General features: G+C 64.8%; 1 protein-coding gene across 1 annotated transcript in view; it reads right to left on the bottom strand.

Annotated features, from left to right (window-relative positions):
* Positions 1 to 20602, bottom strand: part of DMPK (DM1 protein kinase) — a 29328-nt gene extending 8726 nt beyond the window's left edge. The window contains exons 1-8 of the mRNA XM_032097796.1: positions 20511 to 20602; positions 20310 to 20393; positions 10301 to 10396; positions 8025 to 8173; positions 7454 to 7547; positions 3326 to 3526; positions 1026 to 1084; positions 671 to 962 (exon numbers count right to left, since the gene is read on the bottom strand). Of these exons, the coding sequence (XP_031953687.1) occupies positions 671 to 962; positions 1026 to 1084; positions 3326 to 3526; positions 7454 to 7547; positions 8025 to 8173; positions 10301 to 10396; positions 20310 to 20378 (960 nt within the window). The 5' untranslated portion in view covers positions 20379 to 20393; positions 20511 to 20602. The remainder of the gene's footprint in view (positions 1 to 670; positions 963 to 1025; positions 1085 to 3325; positions 3527 to 7453; positions 7548 to 8024; positions 8174 to 10300; positions 10397 to 20309; positions 20394 to 20510) is intronic.
* Positions 20603 to 23706: the final 3104 nt, after the last annotated feature.

Below are 23706 nucleotides of genomic sequence, written 5' to 3'. Positions count from 1 at the left end.
TCCCACCTCTCTCCCCCCTCTCTCCCATGTCCATCCCGGTTCTATCCCGCCTCTCTCCCAGGTCCATCCCGGTTCTACCCCGTCTCTCTCCCCCCTCTCTCCCAGGTCCATCCCGGTTCTATCCCGTCTCTCTCCCCCCTCTCTCCCAGGTCCATCCCGGTTCTACCCCGTCTCTCTCCCGCCTCTCTCCCAGGTCCATCCCGGTTCTATCCCGCCTCTCTCCCGCCTCTCTCCCATGTCCATCCCGGTTCTATCCCCCCTCTCTCCCAGGTCTATCCCGTCTCTATCCCGCCTCTCTCCCAGGTCCATCCCGCCTCTCTCCCCCCTCTCTCCCAGGTCCATCCCGGTTCTATCCCATCTCTCTCCCGTCTCTCTCCCAGGTCCATCCCGGTTCTATCCCGTCTCTCTCTCTCTCCCCCCTCTCTCCCAGGTTCATCCCGGTTCTATCCCGTCTCTCTCCCAGGTTCATCCCGGTTCTATTCCGCCTCCCTCCCAGGTTTATCCCGGTTTTATCCTGTCTCTCTCCCAGGTCCATCCCGGTTCTATCCCGCCTCTCTCCCATGTCCATCCCGCCTCTCTCCCCCCTCTCTCCCATGTCCATCCCGGTTCTATCCCGCCTCTCTCCCAGGTCCATCCCGGTTCTATCCCGCCTCTCTCTCTCCCCGCGCACCTGCTGGCTCAGGCAATCGTCCAGCACGTCGAAGTTGGAGGTGTCGGCGGCGCCGCGGGCGCTGGGGGCGAAGGGCGCTCGCTGCCTCCGGAGCGCGGCCCAGCGCAGCCCCGCGAACAGCGGCAGAGCGCGGAAGTCGCGCGCGCCCCCGCGGCCCAGGCGCGCTCCCGGCGCGCACAGCAGGCCCCGCACGAGCGCGCGCGCCGCCGCCGGCACCCCCCGCCCCCGGGGGCGCGCTCCCGCCCGGGGGGGGCCGGCCCCGCCGCGGGACCCCTCCTCATCCCCGCGGGACCCCTCCTCATCCCCGCGGGACCCCTCCTCATCCTCGCGGGACCCCTCCTCATCCCCGCGGGACCCCTCCTCATCCTCGGCCTCGCCTTCGTCGTCGTCGTCCTCGGGAAGGTGCAGGTGGTCCTGGGGGGGGGGGAGGAGGGGAGGGGGTTGGAGACCCCCCCCCAGTGCATCCCAGTGCATCCCAGTGCATCCCAGTGACTTCCCAGTGACTCCCCAGTGACTCCCAGTGCATCCCACTGCATCCCAGTGCATCCCAGTGCATCCCAGTGACTTCCCAGTGACTCCCCAGTGACTCCCCAGTGACTCCCAGTGCATCCCCAGTGACTCCCAGTGACTCCCAGTGCATCTCAGTGCATCCCCAGTGCATCCCAGTGACTTCCCAGTGCATCCCAGTGACTTCCAGTGCATCCCCAGTGCATCCCAGTGACTCCCCAGTGCATCCCCAGTGCATCCCCAGTGCATCCCCAGTGCATCCCAGTGACTTCCCAGTGCATCCCAGTGACTTCCCAGTGCATCCCAGTGCATCCCCAGTGCATCTCAGTGCATCCCCAGTGCATCCCAGTGCATCCCAGTGACTACCCAGTGACTTCCCAGTGCATCCCCCAGTGACTCCCAGTGCACCCCCAGTGCATCCCAGTGACTTCCCAGTGCATCCTAGTGACTCCCAGTGACTCCCAGTGACTCCCAGTGCATCCCCAGTGCATCCCAGTGACTTCCAGTGCATCCCAGTGACTTCCCAGTGACTCCCCAGTGACTCCCAGTGCATCCCACTGCATCCCAGTGCATCCCCAGTGACTCCCAGTGACTTCCCAGTGCATCCCAGTGCATCCCCAGTGCATCTCAGTGCATCCCCAGTGCATCCCAGTGACTACCCAGTGACTTCCCAGTGCATCCCCAGTGCATCCCAGTGACTACCCAGTGACTCCCCAGTGCATCCCAGTGCATCCCAGTGAATCCCAGTGCATCCCAGTGACTTCCCAGTGACTCCCCAGTGACTCCCAGTGCATCCCACTGCATCCCAGTGCATCCCCAGTGACTCCCAGTGACTCCCAGTGCATCTCAGTGCATCCCCAGTGCATCCCAGTGACTTCCCAGTGCATCCCAGTGCATCCCCAGTGCATCTCAGTGCATCCCCAGTGCATCCCAGTGACTACCCAGTGACTTCCCAGTGCATCCCAGTGACTCCCCAGTGCATCCCCAGTGCATCCCAGTGACTTCCCAGTGACTTCCCAGTGCATCCCCCAGTGACTCCCAGTGCATCCCACTGCATCCCAGTGCATCCCAGTGCATCCCAGTGACTCCCAGTGACTCCCAGTGACTCCCAGTGCATCCCCAGTGCATCCCAGTGACTTCCAGTGCATCCCCAGTGCATCCCAGTGACTCCCCAGTGCATCCCCAGTGCATCCCAGTGCATCCCAGTGACTTCCCAGTGCATCCCAGTGACTTCCCAGTGCATCCCCAGTGCATCCCAGTGCATCCCAGTGACTTCCCAGTGCATCCCAGTGCATCCTAGTGACTCCCAGTGACTCCCAGTGCATCTCAGTGCATCCCCAGTGCATCCCAGTGACTACCCAGTGCATCCCAGTGCATCCCAGTGCATCCCAGTGCATCCTAGTGACTCCCAGTGCATCCCCAGTGCATCCCAGTGCATCTCAGTGCATCCCCAGTGCATCCTAGTGACTCCCAGTGACTCCCAGTGACTTCCAGTGCATCCCCAGTGCATCCCAGTGCTCCCCAGTGCATCCCAGTGACTCCCCAGTGCATCCCCAGTGCATCCCAGTGCATCCTAGTGACTCCCAGTGACTCCCAGTGCATCCCCAGTGCATCCCAGTGCTCCCCAGTGCATCCCAGTGACTCCCCAGTGCATCCCCAGTGCATCCCAGTGCATCTCAGTGCATGCCCAGTGCATCCCAGTGACTTCCCAGTGCATCCTAGTGACTCCCAGTGACTCCCAGTGGCTTCCAGTGCATCTCAGTGCATCCCCAGTGCATCCCAGTGACTCCCAGTGCATCCCCAGTGCTCCCCCAGTGCATCCCAGTGCATCCCAGTGCATCCCAGTGCATCCCAGTGACTCCCAGTGACTCCCCAGTGCATCCCAGTGACTCCCAGTGCCCTCCAGTGCCCCCCCAGTGACACCCAGTGCCCCCCCAGTGACTCCCCAGTGCATCCCACTGACTCCCAGTGACTCCCAGTGCATCCCAGTGCTCCCCCAGTGACACCCAGTGCCCCCCGAGTGACTCCCAGTTCCTCCCATGCCCTCCCAGTGCCCTCCTAGTCCCTCCCAGCACCTCCCAGTGCCCTCCCAGCCCCTCCCAGCCCCTCCCAGCCCCGCCCAGTCCCTCCCAGCTCCTCCCAGCGCACCTGGAAGTGCAGGATCTTGGCGTAGGTCTCGAGGACGGTGTCGGCGAAGAACGGGGGGCGGCCGAAGAACATCTCGTAGGCGAGGACCCCCAGCGCCCACCAGTCACACTCGGGGCCGTAGGAGCGCGAGGGGTCCTCGACCGCCAGCAGCATCTCGGGGGACAGATAGTCCGGGGTCCCCACGGCCACCGCCGAGCGCACCTGGGGGCATTGGGGATACTGGGGATACTGGGGATACTGGGGATACTGGGGATACTGGGGACAGATAGTCCGGGGTCCCCACGGCCACCGCCGAGCGCACCTGGGGGCATTGGGGATACTGGGGATACTGGGGATACTGGGGACAGATAGTCCGGGGTCCCCACGGCCACCGCCGAGCGCACCTGGGGGCATTGGGGATACTGGGGATACTGGGGATACTGGGGATACTGGGGACAGATAGTCCGGGGTCCCCACGGCCACCGCCGAGCGCACCTGGGGGCATTGGGGATACTGGGGATACTGGGGATACTGGGGATACTGGGGGCAGATAGTCCGGGGTCCCCACGGCCACCGCCGAGCGCACCTGGGGGCATCGGGGATACTGGGGATACTGGGGATACTGGGGATACTGGGGACAGATAGTCCGGGGTCCCCACGGCCACCGCCGAGCGCACCTGGGGGCATCGGGGATACTGGGGATACTGGGGATACTGGGGATACTGGGGATACTGGGGACAGATAGTCCGGGGTCCCCACGGCCACCGCCGAGCGCACCTGGGGGCATCGGGGATACTGGGGATACTGGGGATACTGGGGATACTGGGGACAGATAGTCCGGGGTCCCCACGGCCACCGCCGAGCGCACCTGGGGGCATTGGGGATACTGGGGATACTGGGGATACTGGGGGCAGATAGTCCGGGGTCCCCACGGCCACCGCCGAGCGCACCTGGGGGCATCGGGGATACTGGGGATACTGGGGATACTGGGGACAGATAGTCCGGGGTCCCCACGGCCACCGCCGAGCGCACCTGGGGGCATTGGGGATACTGGGGATACTGGGGATACTGGGGATACTGGGGACAGATAGTCCGGGGTCCCCACGGCCACCGCCGAGCGCACCTGGGGGCATCGGGGATACTGGGGATACTGGGGATACTGGGGATACTGGGGACAGATAGTCCGGGGTCCCCACGGCCACCGCCGAGCGCACCTGGGGGCATTGGGGATACTGGGGATACTGGGGATACTGGGGACAGATAGTCCGGGGTCCCCACGGCCACCGCCGAGCGCACCTGGGGGCATCGGGGATACTGGGGATACTGGGGATACTGGGGACAGATAGTCCGGGGTCCCCACGGCCACCGCCGAGCGCACCTGGGGGCATCGGGGATACTGGGGATACTGGGGATACTGGGGACAGATAGTCCGGGGTCCCCACGGCCACCGCCGAGCGCACCTGGGGGCATTGGGGATACTGGGGATACTGGGGATACTGGGGACAGATAGTCCGGGGTCCCCACGGCCACCGCCGAGCGCACCTGGGGGCATTGGGGATACTGGGGATACTGGGGATACTGGGGATACTGGGGACAGATAGTCCGGGGTCCCCACGGCCACCGCCGAGCGCACCTGGGGGCATTGGGGATACTGGGGATACTGGGGATACTGGGGACAGATAGTCCGGGGTCCCCACAGCCACCGCCGAGCGCACCTGGGGGCATTGGGGATACTGGGGATACTGGGGATACTGGGGATACTGGGGACAGATAGTCCGGGGTCCCCACGGCCACCGCCGAGCGCACCTGGGGGCATCGGGGATACTGGGGATACTGGGGATACTGGGGACAGATAGTCCGGGGTCCCCACGGCCACCGCCGAGCGCACCTGGGGGCATTGGGGATACTGGGGATACTGGGGATACTGGGGACAGATAGTCCGGGGTCCCCACGGCCACCGCCGAGCGCACCTGGGGGCATTGGGGATACTGGGGATACTGGGGATACTGGGGATACTGGGGACAGATAGTCCGGGGTCCCCACGGCCACCGCCGAGCGCACCTGGGGGCATTGGGGATACTGGGGATACTGGGGATACTGGGGACAGATAGTCCGGGGTCCCCACGGCCACCGCCGAGCGCACCTGGGGGCATTGGGGATACTGGGGATACTGGGGATACTGGGGACAGATAGTCCGGGGTCCCCACGGCCACCGCCGAGCGCACCTGGGGGCATCGGGGATACTGGGGATACTGGCGATACTGGGGACAGATAGTCCGGGGTCCCCACGGCCACCGCCGAGCGCACCTGGGGGCATCGGGGATACTGGGGATACTGGGGATACTGGGGACAGATAGTCCGGGGTCCCCACGGCCACCGCCGAGCGCACCTGGGGGCATTGGGGATACTGGGGATACTGGGGATACTGGGGGACAGATAGTCCGGGGTCCCCACGGCCACCGCCGAGCGCACCTGGGGGCATCGGGGATACTGGGGATACTGGGGATACTGGGGACAGATAGTCCGGGGTCCCCACGGCCACCGCCGAGCGCACCTGGGGGCATTGGGGATACTGGGGATACTGGGGATACTGGGGGCAGATAGTCCGGGGTCCCCACGGCCACCGCCGAGCGCACCTGGGGGCATCGGGGATACTGGGGATACTGGGGATACTGGGGACAGATAGTCCGGGGTCCCCACGGCCACCGCCGAGCGCACCTGGGGGCATTGGGGATACTGGGGATACTGGGGATACTGGGGACAGATAGTCCGGGGTCCCCACGGCCACCGCCGAGCGCACCTGGGGGCATTGGGGATACTGGGGATACTGGGGATACTGGGGATACTGGGGACAGATAGTCCGGGGTCCCCACGGCCACCGCCGAGCGCACCTGGGGGCATCGGGGATACTGGGGATACTGGGGATACTGGGGACAGATAGTCCGGGGTCCCCACGGCCACCGCCGAGCGCACCTGGGGGCATTGGGGATACTGGGGATACTGGGGATACTGGGGATACTGGGGACAGATAGTCCGGGGTCCCCACGGCCACCGCCGAGCGCACCTGGGGGCATCGGGGATACTGGGGATACTGGGGATACTGGGGACAGATAGTCCGGGGTCCCCACGGCCACCGCCGAGCGCACCTGGGGGCATTGGGGATACTGGGGATACTGGGGATACTGGGGATACTGGAGACAGATAGTCCGGGGTCCCCACGGCCACCGCCGAGCGCACCTGGGGGCATCGGGGATACTGGGGATACTGGGGATACTGGGGACAGATAGTCCGGGGTCCCCACGGCCACCGCCGAGCGCACCTGGGGGCATCGGGGATACTGGGGATACTGGGGATACTGGAGACAGATAGTCCGGGGTCCCCACGGCCACCGCCGAGTGCACCTGGGGGCATTGGGGATACTGGGGATACTGGGGATACTGGGGATACTGGGGGCAGATAGTCCGGGGTCCCCACGGCCACCGCCGAGCGCACCTGGGGGCATTGGGGATACTGGGGATACTGGGGACAGATAGTCCGGGGTCCCCACGGCCACCGCCGAGTGCACCTGGGGGCATTGGGGATACTGGGGATACTGGGGATACTGGGGACAGATAGTCCGGGGTCCCCACGGCCACCGCCGAGCGCACCTGGGGGCATTGGGGATACTGGGGATACTGGGGATACTGGGGACAGATAGTCCGGGGTCCCCACGGCCACCGCCGAGCGCACCTGGGGGCATTGGGGATACTGGGGATACTGGGGATACTGGGGATACTGGGGACAGATAGTCCGGGGTCCCCACGGCCACCGCCGAGCGCACCTGGGGGCATTGGGGATACTGGGGATACTGGGGATACTGGGGACAGATAGTCCGGGGTCCCCACGGCCACCGCCGAGCGCACCTGGGGACGTGCGGGACACTGGGGATACTGGGGACACTGGGGGGACACTGGGGGGACACTGGGGACGTTGAGGGGACATTGGGGACCCTGGGGATAATGGGGACATTGTGGGGTCACTGGGGCCGGGGGGGTTCTCCAGCTGGTCGCAGGGTGCAGCTGTGTCCCCCCGCTGTCCCTCCGGTGTCCCCTCAGTGTCCCCCCCGCTGTCCCCCCGCTGTCCCCCCGCTGTCCCCCCGGTGTCACTCACGGTGCCATCAGGCCCCAGGCGCAGGCAGGACCCGAAGTCCCCAAGCCGGACGTGTCCCCAGCGGTCCAGCAGGATGTTGTCGGGTTTGATGTCCCTAAAGGTGGGGGTGGCCTTTGTCACCTCCCCTGTCATGGTCCCCACACCACCTTCCCCCCTCCCCCAATCCCTCCTGTTGTCCTGGGTGTCCCCTGTCCCTCCATGTCCCTCCCATGTCCCTGTGTCCCCATGTCCCCATGTCCCCGTGTCCCTGTGTCCCCCCGTGTCCTCCCATGTCCCCGTGTTCCCCCAATGTCCCCGTGTCCCCCCCGATGTCCCCCCGTGTCCCCATGTCCCACCGGTGGACGTAGCCGAGGCGGTGGACGGAGTCGATGGCCATGTCCCCATGTCCCTGTGTCCCCATGTCCCCCCTGATGTCCCTCCATGTCCCCGTGTCCCCGTGTCCCTGTGTCCCCCCATGTCCCCGTGTCCCTCCCAATGTCCCCGTGTCCCTGTGTCCCCATGTTTCCCCCGTGTCCCCGTGTTCCCCCAATGTCCCCGTGTCCCCCCGTGTCCCCGTGTCCCCATGTCCCACCGGTGGACGTAGCCGAGGCGGTGGACGGAGTCGATGGCCATGACGAGCTCGGCCAGGTAGAAGCGGGCCATGGCCAGCGGCAGCCGGTCCCCGAACTTGCTGAGCAGGGTCAGGAGGTCGCCCCCGATGTAGTACTCCATGACCAGGTACTGCGGGGACAGGGACAGCTGGGGACACGGCCTGGGGACACGGGGATGGCACAGGGACAGGGACAGCTGGGGACACGGCCCAGGACGGCCTGGGGACAGGGGGATGGCATGGGGACATGGGGATGGCATGGGGACATGGAGATGGCATGGGGACAGATGGAGACACGGCCTGGAGACATGGGGATGGCACAGAGACAGCTGGGGACACAGCCCGGGATGGCCTGGGGACACGGGGATGGCACAGGGACAGCTGGGGACACGGCCCAGGACGGCCTGGGGACAGGGGGATGGCATGGGGACATGGGGATGGCATGGGGACATGGAGATGGCATGGGGACAGATGGAGACACGGCCTGGAGACATGGGGATGGCACAGAGACAGCTGGGGACACAGCCCGGGATGGCCTGGGGACACAGCCCGGGATGGCCTGGGGACAGGGGGATGGCATGGGGACACGGGGATGGCACAGGGACAGCTGGGGACACGGCCTGGGGACACGGGGATGGCACAGGGACAGGGACAGCTGGGGACACGGCCTGGGGACACGGGGATGGCACAGGGACATGGGGATGGCACAGGGACAGCTGGGGACACGGCCTGGGGACACGGCGATGGCACGGGGACATGGGGATGGCATGGGGACATGGAGATGGCATGGGGACAGGGACAGCTGGGGACACGGCCTGGGGACACAGGGATGGCACAGGGACAGGGACAGCTGGGGACACAGCCTGGGGACACGGGGATGGCATGGGGACATGGGGATGGCACAGGGACATGGGGATGGCACAGGGACAGCTGGGGACACAGCCTGGGGACACGGCGATGGCATGGGGACACAGAGATGGCACAGGGACAGCTGGGGACACGGCCTGGGGACACGGCGATGGCACAGGGACATGGGGATGGCATGGGGACATGGAGATGGCATGGGGACAGGGACAGCTGGGGACACGGCCTGGGGACACGGGGATGGCACAGGGACATGGGGATGGCACAGGGACAGCTGGGGACACGGCCTGGGGACACGGCGATGGCACGGGGACATGGGGATGGCATGGGGACACGGGGATGGCATGGGGACAGGGACAGCTGGGGACACGGCCTGGGGACACGGGGATGGCACAGGGACATGGGGATGGCATGGGGACAGATGGAGACACGGCCTGGGGACATGGGGATGGCACAGGGACAGGGACAGCTGGGGACACGGCCTGGGGACATGGGGATGGCACAGAGACAGCTGGGGACACGGCCCGGGACGGCCTGGGGACAGGGGGATGGCATGGGGACACGGGGATGGCACAGGGACAGCTGGGGACACGGCCTGGGGACACGGCGATGGCACGGGGACATGGGGATGGCATGGGGACACGGGGATGGCATGGGGACAGGGACAGCTGGGGACACGGCCTGGGGACACAGGGATGGCACAGGGACATGGGGATGGCATGGGGACACGGGGATGGCATGGGGACAGGGACAGCTGGGGACACGGCCTGGGGACACGGCGATGGCACGGGGACATGGGGATGGCATGGGGACATGGAGATGGCATGGGGACAGGGACAGCTGGGGACACAGCCTGGGGACACGGGGATGGCATGGGGACATGGGGATGGCATGGGGGCACGGGGATGGCATGGGGACAGGGACAGCTGGGGACACGGCCTGGGGACACAGGGATGGCACAGGGACATGGGACAGCTTGGGGACACAGGGACAGCTTGGGGACATGGGACAGCTGGGGACACAGGGATGGCACGGGGACACAGGACAGCTTGGGGACATGGGACAACTCGGGGATACAGGGATGGCATGGGGACACGGGGACAGGGGGACATGATTCGGGGACAGGGGGACATGATTCGGGGACATTGCCATGACACGGGGTTCCCATGTGACAGGGAGCGGGGAGGTGACAGCGGTGTCCCCACGGGGAGGTGACAGGGGTGTCCCCGTGGGGAGGTGGCACCGCTGTCCCCACGGGGAGGTGACGGGGGGCAGGGGAGGTGACAGCGGTGTCCCCACGGGGAGGTGACGGCGGTGTCCCCATGAGGAGGTGACACCGCTGTCCCCGCGGGGAGGTGACAGGGGGCCAGGGGAGGGGATCGCTGTCCCCTCACCAGGCACTGCGGGTCCTGGAAGGCGAAGTGCAGCCGGGTGATCCAGCGCCGGTCCCCCCGCGCCAGCACGTCCCGCTCCTCGCGGAAACACGACACCTGGCGACAGCGACACGGGTGGCACCTGCCACCTGGCACACGGGTGGCACCCCCGGGACAGCGCAGTCCCGGCCACCCCGCCCTTGTCCCCGTCGTCCCTTTGGGTGTCCCTTCCTCCGCGGCGCCATCCCCCTCCTCACATCCCCACCAGCCCCCAAAGTGTCCCTGAGTGTCCCCAAGTGTCTACGAGTGTCCCCGGGTATCCCTGAGTGTCCCTGAGTGTCCCCGAGTGTCCACGAGTGTCCCTGGGTGTCCCTGGGTGTCTCCAAGTGTCCCTGGCTGTCCCCAAAGTGTCCCCAAGTGTCCCCGAGTGTCCCTGAGCGCTCGCGAGTGTCCCCAAGTGTCCCCAAGTGTCCCTGGGTGTCCCCAAGTGTCCCTGTGTGTCCCCAAAGTGTCCCCGAGTGTCCCCGAGTGTCCCTGAGCGTTCGCGAGTGTCTCCAAGTGTCCCGGGGTGTCACCGAGTGTCTCCAAGTGTCCCTGAGTGTCCCCAAAGTGTCCCCAAGTGTCCCCAAGTGTCCCTGAGTGTCCCCGGGTGTCCCCGAGTGTCCCCAAAGTGTCCCCGAGTGTCCCCAAGTGTCCCCAAGTGTCCCCAAGTGTCCCCGAGTGTCCGCGAGTGTTCCCTGTGTGTCCCCAAGTGTCCCCGAGTGTCCCCGAGTGTCCCTGAGCGTTCGCGAGTGTCCCCAAGTGTCCCTGGGTGTCCCTGGGTGTCCCCAAGTGTCCCTGGGTGTCCCCAAAGTGTCCCCAAGTGTCCCTGAGTGTCCCCGGGTGTCCCCGAGTGTCCCCAAAGTGTCCCCGAGTGTCCCCAAGTGTCCCCAAGTGTCCCCAAGTGTCCCTGAATGTCCCCAAGTGTCCCCGAGTGTCCCCAAGTGTCCCCGGGTGTCCGCGAGTGCTCCCTGTGTGTCCCCAATTGTCCCCGAGTGTCCCCGAGTGTCCCTGAGCGTTCGCGAGTGTCCCCAAGTGTCTCTGGGTGTCACTGGGCGTCCCCAAGTGTCCCCGAGTGTCCCCGAATGTCCCCAAGTGTCCGCGAGTGTCCCCGAGTGTCCCCGAGTGTCCCCGAATGTCCCCAAGTGTCCCTGAGTGTCCCTGAGCGTTCGCGAGTGTCCCCAAGTGTCTCTGGGTGTCACTGGGTGTCCCCAAGTGTCCCCAGGTGTCCCTGAGTGTCCCCGCGTGTCCCTGAGTGTCCCCAAGTGTCCTCCAGTGTCTCTGAGTGTCCCCGAATGTCCGCCAGTGTCCCCGAGTGTCCGCGAGTGTCCCCAGGTGTCCCTGAGTGTCCCCAAATGTCCCTGGGTGTCCCTGCGTGTCCCTGGCTGTCCCCGAATGTCCCTGAGGGTCCCCGAGTGTCCGCGAGTGTCTCCGAGTGTCCCCGAGTGTCCCTGGGTGTCCGCGAGTGTCCCCGGGTGTCCTCCAGTGTCCCTGAGTGTCCCCGCGTGTCCTCCAGTGTCCCCAACTGTCCCCGAGTGTCCCCAAAGTGTCCCCAAGTGTCCCCAAGTGTCCCCAGGTGTCCCTGAGTGTCCCCGGGTGTCCCCGAGTGTCCCCGAGTGTCCCCGAATGTCCTCTGAGGGTCCCCGAGTGTCCGCGAGTGTCTCCGAGTGTCCCCGAGTGTCCCTGGGTGTCTGCGAGTGTCCCCGGGTGTCCTCCAGTGTCCCTGAGTGTCCCCGTGTGTCCCCAAGTGTCCCCGTGTGTCCCTGAGTGTCCCCAAATGTCCCCAAGTGTCCTCCAGTGTCCCCAACTGTCCCCGAGTGTCCTCCAGTGTCCCCAAGTGTCCCTAAGTGTCCCTGGGTGTCCCCGAGTGTCCCCGAGTGTCCCCAAGTGTCCCCGAGTGTCCCCGAGTGTCCCTGAGCGTTCGCGAGTGTCCCCAAGTTTCTCTGGGTGTCCCCAAGTGTCCCCAAGTGTCCCCGAGTGTCCCCGAGTGTCCCCAAGTGTCCGCGAGTGTCCCCGAGTGTCCCTAAGTGTCCCCAAGTGTCCCCGAGTGTCCCTGAGCGTTCGCGAGTGTCCCCAAGTGTCTCTGGGTGTCACTGGGTGTCCCCAAGTGTCCCCAGGTGCCCCTGAGTGTCCCCAAGTGTCCGCGAGTGTCCGCGAGTGTCCCCGAATGTCCCCAAGTGTCTGTGAGTGTCCCCGCGTGTCCCTGAGTGTCCCCAAGTGTCCTCCAGTGTCTCTGAGTGTCCCCGAATGTCCGCCAGTGTCCCCAAGTGTCCGCGAGTGTCCCCAGGTGTCCCTGGGTGTCCCTGGCTGTCCCCGAATGTCCCTGAGGGTCCCCGAGTGTCCGCGAGTGTCTCCGAGTGTCCCCGAGTGTCCCTGGGTGTCCTCCAGTGTCCCTGAGTGTCCCCGCGTGTCCCCAAGTGTCCCTGGGTGTCCCTGAGTGTCCCCAAATGTCCCCAAGTGTCCTCCAGTGTCCCCAACTGTCCCCGAGTGTCCTCCAGTGTCCCCAAGTGTCCCTGAATGTCCCCGAATGTCCCTGGGTGTCCCCGAGTGTCCCCGAGTGTCCCCAAGTGTCCCTGAATGTCCCTGAGTGTCCCCCAGTGTCCCCAAGTGTCCCTGAATGTCCCCAAGTGTCCCTGGGTGTCCCCGAGTGTCCCCGAGTGTCCCCAAGTGTCCCCGAGTGCCCGCGAGTGTTCCCTGTGTGTCCCCAAAGTGTCCCCGAGTGTCCCCGAGTGTCCCTGAGCGTTCGCGAGTGTCTCCAAGTGTCCCGGGGTGTCACCGAGTGTCTCCAAGTGTCCCTGAGTGTCCCCAAAGTGTCCCCGAGTGTCCCCAAGTGTCCCCGAGTGTCCCCAATTGTCCCCAAGTGTCCGCGAGTGTCCCCGAGTGTCCCCGAGCGTTCGCGAGTGTCCCCAAGTGTCTCTGGGTGTCACTGGGTGTCCCCAAGTGTCCCCGAGTGTCCCCGAGTGTCCCCAAGTGTCCGCGAGTGTCCCCGAGTGTCCCCGAGTGTCCCAAGTGTCCCCAAGTGTCCCTGAGTGTCCCTGAGCGTTCGCGAGTGTCCCCAAGTGTCTGTGAGTGTCCCCGCGTGTCCCTGAGTGTCCCCAAGTGTCCTCCAGTGTCTCTGAGTGTCCCCGAGTGTCCGCCAGTGTCCCCGAGTGTCCGCGAGTGTCCCCAGGTGTCCCTGAGTGTCCCCAAATGTCCCTGGGTGTCCCTGCGTGTCCCTGGCTGTCCCCGAATGTCCCTGAGGGTCCCCGAGTGTCCGCGAGTGTCTCCGAGTGTCCCCGAGTGTCCCTGGGTGTCCGCGAGTGTCCCCGGGTGTCCTCCAGTGTCCCTGAGTGTCCCCGCGTGTCCTCCAGTGTCCCCAACTGTCCCCGAGTGTCCCCAAAGTGTCCCCAAGTGTCCCCAAGTGTCCCCAGGTGTCCCTGAGTGTCCCCGGGTGTCCCCGAGTGTCCCCGAGTGTCCCCGAATGTCCTCTGAGGGTCCCCGAGTGTCCGCGAGTGTCTCCGAGTGTCCCCGAGTGTCCCTGGGTGTCCGCGAGTGTCCCCGGGTGTCCTCCAGTGTCCCTGAGTGTCCCCGTGTGTCCCCAAGTGTCCCCGTGTGTCCCTGAGTGTCCCCAAATGTCCCCAAGTGTCCTCCAGTGTCCCCAACTGTCCCCGAGTGTCCTCCAGTGTCCCCAAGTGTCCCTAAGTGTCCCTGGGTGTCCCCGAGTGTCCCCGAGTGTCCCCAAGTGTCCCCGAGTGTCCCCGAGTGTCCCTGAGCGTTCGCGAGTGTCCCCAAGTTTCTCTGGGTGTCACTGGGTGTCCCCAAGTGTCCCCGAGTGTCCCCGAGTGTCCCCAAGTGTCCGCGAGTGTCTCTAAGTGTCCCTAAGTGTCCCCAAGTGTCCCCGAGTGTCCCTGAGCGTTCGCGAGTGTCCCCAAGTGTCTCTGGGTGTCACTGGGTGTCCCCAAGTGTCCCCAGGTGCCCCTGAGTGTCCCCAAGTGTCCGCGAGTGTCCGCGAGTGTCCCCGAATGTCCCCAAGTGTCTGTGAGTGTCCCCGCGTGTCCCTGAGTGTCCCCGCGTGTCCCTGAGTGTCCCCAAGTGTCCTCCAGTGTCTCTGAGTGTCCCCGAATGTCCGCCAGTGTCCCCAAGTGTCCGCGAGTGTCCCCAGGTGTCCCTGGGTGTCCCTGAGCGTTCGCGAGTGTCCCCAAGTGTCTCTGGGTGTCACTGGGTGTCCCCAAGTGTCCCCGCGTGTCCCTGAGTGTCCCCGCGTGTCCCTGAGTGTCCCCAAGTGTCCTCCAGTGTCTCTGAGTGTCCCCGAATGTCCGCCAGTGTCCCCGAGTGTCCCCGAATGTCCCCAAGTGTCCCTGAGTGTCCCTGAGCGTTCGCGAGTGTCCCCAAGTGTCTCTGGGTGTCACTGGGTGTCCCCAAGTGTCCCCGCGTGTCCCTGAGTGTCCCCGCGTGTCCCTGAGTGTCCCCAAGTGTCCTCCAGTGTCTCTGAGTGTCCCCGAATGTCCGCCAGTGTCCCCGAGTGTCCGCGAGTGTCCCCAGGTGTCCCTGAGTGTCCCCAAATGTCCCTGGGTGTCCCTGCGTGTCCCTGGCTGTCCCCGAATGTCCCTGAGGGTCCCCGAGTGTCCGCGAGTGTCTCCGAGTGTCCCCGAGTGTCCCTGGGTGTCCGCGAGTGTCCCCGGGTGTCCTCCAGTGTCCCTGAGTGTCCCCGCGTGTCCTCCAGTGTCCCCAACTGTCCCCGAGTGTCCCCAAAGTGTCCCCAAGTGTCCCCAAGTGTCCCCAGGTGTCCCTGAGTGTCCCCGGGTGTCCCCGAGTGTCCCCGAGTGTCCCCGAGTGTCCTCTGAGGGTCCCCGAGTGTCCGCGAGTGTCTCCGAGTGTCCCCGAGTGTCCCTGGGTGTCCGCGAGTGTCCCCGGGTGTCCTCCAGTGTCCCTGAGTGTCCCCGTGTGTCCCCAAGTGTCCCCGTGTGTCCCTGAGTGTCCCCAAATGTCCCCAAGTGTCCTCCAGTGTCCCCAACTGTCCCCGAGTGTCCTCCAGTGTCCCCAAGTGTCCCTAAGTGTCCCTGGGTGTCCCCGAGTGTCCCCGAGTGTCCCCAAGTGTCCCCGAGTGTCCCCGAGTGTCCCTGAGCGTTCGCGAGTGTCCCCAAGTTTCTCTGGGTGTCACTGGGTGTCCCCAAGTGTCCCCGAGTGTCCCCGAGTGTCCCCAAGTGTCCGTGAGTGTCTCTAAGTGTCCCTAAGTGTCCCCAAGTGTCCCCGAGTGTCCCTGAGCGTTCGCGAGTGTCCCCAAGTGTCTCTGGGTGTCACTGGGTGTCCCCAAGTGTCCCCAGGTGCCCCTGAGTGTCCCCAAGTGTCCGCGAGTGTCCGCGAGTGTCCCCGAATGTCCCCAAGTGTCTGTGAGTGTCCCCGCGTGTCCCTGAGTGTCCCCGCGTGTCCCTGAGTGTCCCCAAGTGTCCTCCAGTGTCTCTGAGTGTCCCCGAATGTCCGCCAGTGTCCCCAAGTGTCCGCGAGTGTCCCCAGGTGTCCCTGGGTGTCCCTGAGCGTTCGCGAGTGTCCCCAAGTGTCTCTGGGTGTCACTGGGTGTCCCCAAGTGTCCCCGCGTGTCCCTGAGTGTCCCCGCGTGTCCCTGAGTGTCCCCAAGTGTCCTCCAGTGTCTCTGAGTGTCCCCGAATGTCCGCCAGTGTCCCCGAGTGTCCCCGAATGTCCCCAAGTGTCCCTGAGTGTCCCTGAGCGTTCGCGAGTGTCCCCAAGTGTCTCTGGGTGTCACTGGGTGTCCCCAAGTGTCCCCGCGTGTCCCTGAGTGTCCCCGCGTGTCCCTGAGTGTCCCCAAGTGTCCTCCAGTGTCTCTGAGTGTCCCCGAATGTCCGCCAGTGTCCCCGAGTGTCCGCGAGTGTCCCCAGGTGTCCCTGAGTGTCCCCAAATGTCCCTGGGTGTCCCTGCGTGTCCCTGGCTGTCCCCGAATGTCCCTGAGGGTCCCCGAGTGTCCGCGAGTGTCTCCGAGTGTCCCCGAGTGTCCCTGGGTGTCCGCGAGTGTCCCCGGGTGTCCTCCAGTGTCCCTGAGTGTCCCCGCGTGTCCTCCAGTGTCCCCAACTGTCCCCGAGTGTCCCCAAAGTGTCCCCAAGTGTCCCCAAGTGTCCCCAGGTGTCCCTGAGTGTCCCCGGGTGTCCCCGAGTGTCCCCGAGTGTCCCCGAATGTCCTCTGAGGGTCCCCGAGTGTCCGCGAGTGTCTCCGAGTGTCCCCGAGTGTCCCTGGGTGTCCGCGAGTGTCCCCGGGTGTCCTCCAGTGTCCCTGAGTGTCCCCGTGTGTCCCCAAGTGTCCCCGTGTGTCCCTGAGTGTCCCCAAATGTCCCCAAGTGTCCTCCAGTGTCCCCAACTGTCCCCGAGTGTCCTCCAGTGTCCCCAAGTGTCCCTAAGTGTCCCTGGGTGTCCCCGAGTGTCCCCGAGTGTCCCCAAGTGTCCCCGAGTGTCCCCGAGTGTCCCTGAGCGTTCGCGAGTGTCCCCAAGTTTCTCTGGGTGTCACTGGGTGTCCCCAAGTGTCCCCGAGTGTCCCCGAGTGTCCCCAAGTGTCCGCGAGTGTCTCTAAGTGTCCCTAAGTGTCCCCAAGTGTCCCCGAGTGTCCCTGAGCGTTCGCGAGTGTCCCCAAGTGTCTCTGGGTGTCACTGGGTGTCCCCAAGTGTCCCCAGGTGCCCCTGAGTGTCCCCAAGTGTCCGCGAGTGTCCGCGAGTGTCCCCGAATGTCCCCAAGTGTCTGTGAGTGTCCCCGCGTGTCCCTGAGTGTCCCCAAGTGTCCTCCAGTGTCTCTGAGTGTCCCCGAATGTCCGCCAGTGTCCCCAAGTGTCCGCGAGTGTCCCCAGGTGTCCCTGGGTGTCCCTGGCTGTCCCCGAATGTCCCTGAGGGTCCCCGAGTGTCCGCGAGTGTCTCCGAGTGTCCCCGAGTGTCCCTGGGTGTCCTCCAGTGTCCCTGAGTGTCCCCGCGTGTCCCCAAGTGTCCCTGGGTGTCCCTGAGTGTCCCCAAATGTCCCCAAGTGTCCTCCAGTGTCCCCAACTGTCCCCGAGTGTCCTCCAGTGTCCCCAAGTGTCCCTGAATGTCCCCGAATGTCCCTGGGTGTCCCCGAGTGTCCCCGAGTGTCCCCAAGTGTCCCTGAATGTCCCTGAGTGTCCCCCAGTGTCCCCAAGTGTCCCTGAATGTCCCCAAGTGTCCCTGGGTGTCCCCGAGTGTCCCCGAGTGTCCCCAAGTGTCCCCGAGTGCCCGCGAGTGTTCCCTGTGTGTCCCCAAAGTGTCCCCGAGTGTCCCCGAGTGTCCCTGAGCGTTCGCGAGTGTCTCCAAGTGTCCCGGGGTGTCACCGAGTGTCTCCAAGTGTCCCTGAGTGTCCCCAAAGTGTCCCCGAGTGTCCCCGAGTGTCCCCAAAGTGTCCCCGAGTGTCCCCAATTGTCCCCAAGTGTCCCCAATTGTCCCCGAGTGTCCCCGAGTGTCCCCGAGCGTTCGCGAGTGTCCCCAAGTGTCTCTGGGTGTCACTGGGTGTCCCCAAGTGTCCCCGAGTGTCCCCGAATGTCCCCAAGTGTCCGCGAGTGTCCCCGAGTGTCCCTAAGTGTCCCCAAGTGTCCCCAAGTGTCCCTGAGTGTCCCTGAGCGTTCGCGAGTGTCCCCAAGTGTCTGTGAGTGTCCCCGCGTGTCCCTGAGTGTCCCCAAGTGTCCTCCAGTGTCTCTGAGTGTCCCCGAGTGTCCGCCAGTGTCCCCGAGTGTCCGCGAGTGTCCCCAGGTGTCCCTGAGTGTCCCCAAATGTCCCTGGGTGTCCCTGCGTGTCCCTGGCTGTCCCCGAATGTCCCTGAGGGTCCCCGAGTGTCCGCGAGTGTCTCCGAGTGTCCCCGAGTGTCCCTGGGTGTCCGCGAGTGTCCCCGCGTGTCCTCCAGTGTCCCCAACTGTCCCCGAGTGTCCCCAAAGTGTCCCCAAGTGTCCCCAGGTGTCCCTGAGTGTCCCCGGGTGTCCCCGAGTGTCCCCGAGTGTCCCCGAATGTCCTCTGAGGGTCCCCGAGTGTCCGCGAGTGTCTCCGAGTGTCCCCGAGTGTCCCTGGGTGTCCGCGAGTGTCCCCGGGTGTCCTCCAGTGTCCCTGAGTGTCCCCGTGTGTCCCCAAGTGTCCCCGTGTGTCCCTGAGTGTCCCCAAGTGTCCCCAAGTGTCCTCCAGTGTCCCCAACTGTCCCCGAGTGTCCTCCAGTGTCCCCAAGTGTCCCTAAGTGTCCCTGGGTGTCCCCGAGTGTCCCCGAGTGTCCCCAAGTGTCCCCGAGTGTCCCCGAGTGTCCCTGAGCGTTCGCGAGTGTCCCCAAGTTTCTCTGGGTGTCACTGGGTGTCCCCAAGTGTCCCCGAGTGTCCCCGAGTGTCCCCAAGTGTCCGCGAGTGTCTCTAAGTGTCCCTAAGTGTCCCCAAGTGTCCCCGAGTGTCCCTGAGCGTTCGCGAGTGTCCCCAAGTGTCTCTGGGTGTCACTGGGTGTCCCCAAGTGTCCCCAGGTGCCCCTGAGTGTCCCCAAGTGTCCGCGAGTGTCCGCGAGTGTCCCCGAATGTCCCCAAGTGTCTGTGAGTGTCCCCGCGTGTCCCTGAGTGTCCCCGCGTGTCCCTGAGTGTCCCCAAGTGTCCTCCAGTGTCTCTGAGTGTCCCCGAATGTCCGCCAGTGTCCCCAAGTGTCCGCGAGTGTCCCCAGGTGTCCCTGGGTGTCCCTGGCTGTCCCCGAATGTCCCTGAGGGTCCCCGAGTGTCCGCGAGTGTCTCCGAGTGTCCCCGAGTGTCCCTGGGTGTCCTCCAGTGTCCCTGAGTGTCCCCGCGTGTCCCCAAGTGTCCCTGGGTGTCCCTGAGTGTCCCCAAATGTCCCCAAGTGTCCTCCAGCGTCCCCAACTGTCCCTGAGTGTCCTCCAGTGTCCCCAAGTGTCCCTGAATGTCCCCGAATGTCCCTGGGTGTCCCCGAGTGTCCCCGAGTGTCCCCAAGTGTCCCTGAATGTCCCTGAGTGTCCCCCAGTGTCCCCAAGTGTCCCTGAATGTCCCCAAGTGTCCCTGGGTGTCCCCGAGTGTCCCCGAGTGTCCCCAAGTGTCCCCGAGTGCCCGCGAGTGTTCCCTGTGTGTCCCCAAAGTGTCCCCGAGTGTCCCCGAGTGTCCCTGAGCGTTCGCGAGTGTCTCCAAGTGTCCCGGGGTGTCACCGAGTGTCTCCAAGTGTCCCTGAGTGTCCCCAAAGTGTCCCCGAGTGTCCCCGAGTGTCCCCAAAGTGTCCCCGAGTGTCCCCAATTGTCCCCAAGTGTCCCCAATTGTCCCCGAGTGTCCCCGAGTGTCCCCGAGCGTTCGCGAGTGTCCCCAAGTGTCTCTGGGTGTCACTGGGTGTCCCCAAGTGTCCCCGAGTGTCCCCGAATGTCCCCAAGTGTCCGCGAGTGTCCCCGAGTGTCCCTAAGTGTCCCCAAGTGTCCCCAAGTGTCCCTGAGTGTCCCTGAGCGTTCGCGAGTGTCCCCAAGTGTCCCTGAGTGTCCCCAAGTGTCCGCGAGTGTCCCCGAGTGTCCCCGAGTGTCCCCGAATGTCCCTGAGTGTCCCTGAGTGTCCCTGAGTGTCCCCAAGTGTCCGCGAGTGTCCCCGAGTGTCCCCAAGTGTCCCCGAGTGTCCCCGAGTGTCCCCAAGTGTCTGTGAGTGTCCCCGCGTGTCCCTGAGTGTCCCCAAGTGTCCTCCAGTGTCTCTGAGTGTCCCCGAGTGTCCGCCAGTGTCCCCGAGTGTCCGCGAGTGTCCCCAGGTGTCCCTGAGTGTCCCCAAATGTCCCTGGGTGTCCCTGCGTGTCCCTGGCTGTCCCCGAATGTCCCTGAGGGTCCCCGAGTGTCCGCGAGTGTCCCCAGGTGTCCCTGAGTGTCCGCGAGTGTCCCCGGGTGTCCTCCAGTGTCCCTGAGTGTCCCCCGGTGTCTCTGAGTGTCTCTGAGTGTCCCTGAGTGTCCCCGGGTGTCCCCGAGTGTCTCCGAATATCCCCCAAATTGTCCCCCCGCGTGTCCCCGCGTGTCCCCTGACCTCGCCGCGCCTCAGCATGTCCCACTTGTTCATGATCTTCATGGCGTAGATCTGCCCCGTCTCCTTCATCCTCACCACGGCCACCTGCGGGGTGGGGAGGGGGCGTCACCAGCGCTCTGCGTCACCCACCGAGACCCCGGGGTGTCCCCAGGGTGTCCCCAGGGTGTCCCCAGCGGTGTCACCCAGCGGTGTCACCCTGACCTCGCTGAAGGCGCCTCTCCCGATCACCTTCAGGATCTCGAAGTCGCCGCGCTGCAGCTGCAGCTCCTGGACACGAGCGGCCACCGGCTCGGCTGGGGGGGGGGCACCGGGGGCGGGGGGGGGGGGGTCAGCGGCCACCGGAGGGGGGGAGGTGACATTTGGGGGGGGGGGGTGATAATTGGGGAGGTGGGGGGATAATTGGGGAAGCGGGGGAGATTGGGTTTTTGGGGGGTACGACCTCAAAATGAGGGGGTGGGGGGGGATTTGGGGGGAGTCTGGGGTTGGGGGGTGGGATTTGGGGGGGCTTGTGGGGGGGGCTGGAGGAGATTTGGGGGGGGTTGGGTTTTGGGGGGTTGGAGGGAGAATTCCTGGGGATTTTTTGGGGTGGGGGACTTGAAGGGAGAATCCCAGGGAATTTTTGGGTGGGGGGCCTTGAAGGGAGAATCCCCGGGAATTTTTTTGGGGCGGGGGGGGGGGGGGGGTGGAGGGAGAATCCCAGGGAATTTTTGGGGTGGGGGGAGCTTGGAGGGAGAATCCCAGGGAATTTGGGGGGGGGGGCTTGAAGGGTGAATCCCAGGGAATTTTTGGGTGGGGGGCCTTGAAGGGAGAATCCCAGGGAATATTTTTGGGGGGGTTGAAGGGAGAATCCCAGGGAATTTTTTTTGGGGGGGGGGATTGAAGGGAGAATCCCCAGGAATTTTTTTGGGGGGTTTGAAGGGAGAATCCCAGGGAATTTTTTTGGGGGGTTGAGCTTGAAGGGAGAATCCCCAGGAATTTTTTGGGGGGGTTTGAAGGGGGAATCCCCGGGAATTTTTTTTGGGGGGGGGCTTGGAGGGCGAATCCCAGGGAATTTTTTTGGGGTGGGAATTTTTTTTGGAGGGCGAATCCCCAGGAATTATTTTGGGGGGTTTGAAGGGGGAATCCCCGGGAATTTTTTGGGTGGGGGGGCTTGGAGGGAGAATCCCCAGGAATTATTTTGGGGGGTTTGAAGGGAGAATCCCAGGGAATTTTTTTTGGGGTGGGAATTTTTTTTGGAGGGAGAATCCCAGGGAATTTTTGGGGTGGGGGGGGGCTTGGAGGGCGAACCCCTGGGAATTTTTGGAGGGAGGGGCTTGAAGGGAGAATCCCAGGGAATATTTTTGGGGGGGTTGAAGGGAGAATCCCAGGGAATTTTTTTTTGGGGGGGGCTTGAAGGGAGAATCCCCGGGAATTTTTTTGGGGGGTTTGAAGGGGGAATCCCAGGAATTTTTGGGGGGAGTTTGAAGGGGGAATCCCAGGGAATTTTTGGGGTGGGGGGAGCTTGGAGGGAGAATCCCAGGGAATTTGGGGGGGGGGGCTTGAAGGGTGAATCCCAGGGAATTTTTGGGTGGGGGGCTTTGAAGGGGGAATCCCAGGGAATATTTTTGGGGGGGTTGAAGGGAGAATCCCAGGGAATTTTTTTTGGGGGGGGAGCTTGAAGGGAGAATCCCCAGGAATTTTTTTGGGGGGTTTGAAGGGGGAATCCCAGGAATTTTTTGGGGGGGTTTGAAGGGGGCATCCCCAGGAATTTTTTTGGGGGGGGGAGCTTGAAGGGAGAATCCCCGGGAATTTTTTGGGGGGGGTTTGAAGGGGGAATCCAAGGAATTTTTGGGGGGGGTTTGAAGGGGGAATCCCCGGGAATTTTTGGAGGGAGGGGCTTGAAGGGAGAATCCCAGGGAATTTTTGGGTGGGGGCCTTGAAGGGAGAATCCCAGGGAATATTTTTGGGGGGGGGTTGAAGGGCGAATCCCCGGGAATCTTTTTGGGGGGGGGGGTTGAAGGGCGAATCCCAGGGAATTTTTTTTTGAGGGGGGGAGCTTGAAGGGAGAATCCCAGGGAATTTGGGGGGGGGGTTTGAAGGGAGAATCCCAGGGAATTTTTTTTGGGGGGGGGCTTGGAGGACGAATCCCCAGGAATTTTTGGGGGGGGGTTTGAAGAGCGAATCCCCGGGAATTTTTTTTTGGGGGGGGGGGCTTGGAGGACGAATCCCCAGGAATTTTTGGGGGGGGTTTGAAGGGAGAATCCCAGGGAATTTTTTGGGGGGGGGTTGAAGGGAGAATCCCAGGGAATTTTTGGGTGGGGGGTTTGAAGGGAGAATCCCCAGGAATTTTGGGGGGGGGGTTTGAAGGGAGAATCCCAGGGAATTTTTGGGTGGGGGGTTTGAAGGGAGAATCCCCAGGAATTTTGGGGGGGGGGGTTTGAAGGGCGAATCCCAGGGAATTTTTTGGGTAGGGGGGCTTGAAGAGCGAATCCCCGGGAATTTCTGGGGTGGGGGGCTTGAAGGTAAAATCCCCGGGAATTTTTTTTTTTTTGGGGGGTGGGGGTGGGAATTTTTTTTTGGGGGGGTGGGGGCGGGAAATGAAGCGGGGGGGGGGAAGGAAGGGAGGGTTCCGGTGGGGTGGGGGAGGGGAGGGGACAGGGGGGGTGTGACAGTGCGGGGGGGTGTTGGGGGGGGGGGTTTGTGACACCCTGGGTGCCGCGGGGGGGGGGCGGCCGCGCACCCGCAGCCCATTTATGGCCGCGCAGCGATCGCCGCCCGCGGGGGGGGGGGAACCGGGCCCGCCGTGCCCAGAAAAGGAGCGGCGCCGCCGGGCCCCCCCCCCCCCCAAAAAATAAAAAAGGTCCGGACCTCCCCCTCCCCCCCCCCTCCAAGTGACCCCGGGGTTCGGGGGGGTCCCGCAGGTGTCGCCCCCTCCCCCCCCCCGATGAGAGACCCCCACCACACCCGGATCCCATTGAGCCCCCCCCCCCCCGTGTGCAGGACCCCCCGGGCCCCCCCCCGGACCGGTACCGGAGCGGCCGTGCCTGAACGGTCCCGGTTCCGCCAGTCCGTGACACCCCCGGGCCCGACCCCCCCGGGCCCGGAACCTCCCCCCCAGTCCCGAGCCCGGTTCCGACCCCCCCGGTCCCGGACCCCCACCCAGTCCCGAGCCCGGTTCCGAACCCCCCGGGCCCGGACCCCCACCCAGTCCCGAGCCCGGTTCCGAACCCCCCGGTCCCGGACCCCCACCCAGTCCCGAGCCCGGTTCCGACCCCCCCGGTCCCGGACACCCCCCCCAGTCCCGAGCCCGGTTCCGACCCCCCCGGTCCCGGACACCCCCCCCAGTCCCGAGCCCGGTTCCGACCCCCCCGGTCCCGGACACCCCCCCCAGTCCCGAGCCCGGTTCCGAACCCCCCGG

This window comes from Corvus moneduloides, unplaced genomic scaffold (assembly GCF_009650955.1).
Source record: "Corvus moneduloides isolate bCorMon1 unplaced genomic scaffold, bCorMon1.pri scaffold_115_arrow_ctg1, whole genome shotgun sequence".
Classification (NCBI taxonomy): domain Eukaryota; kingdom Metazoa; phylum Chordata; class Aves; order Passeriformes; family Corvidae; genus Corvus; species Corvus moneduloides.
This window is presented reverse-complemented; position numbering and strand designations above follow the sequence as displayed.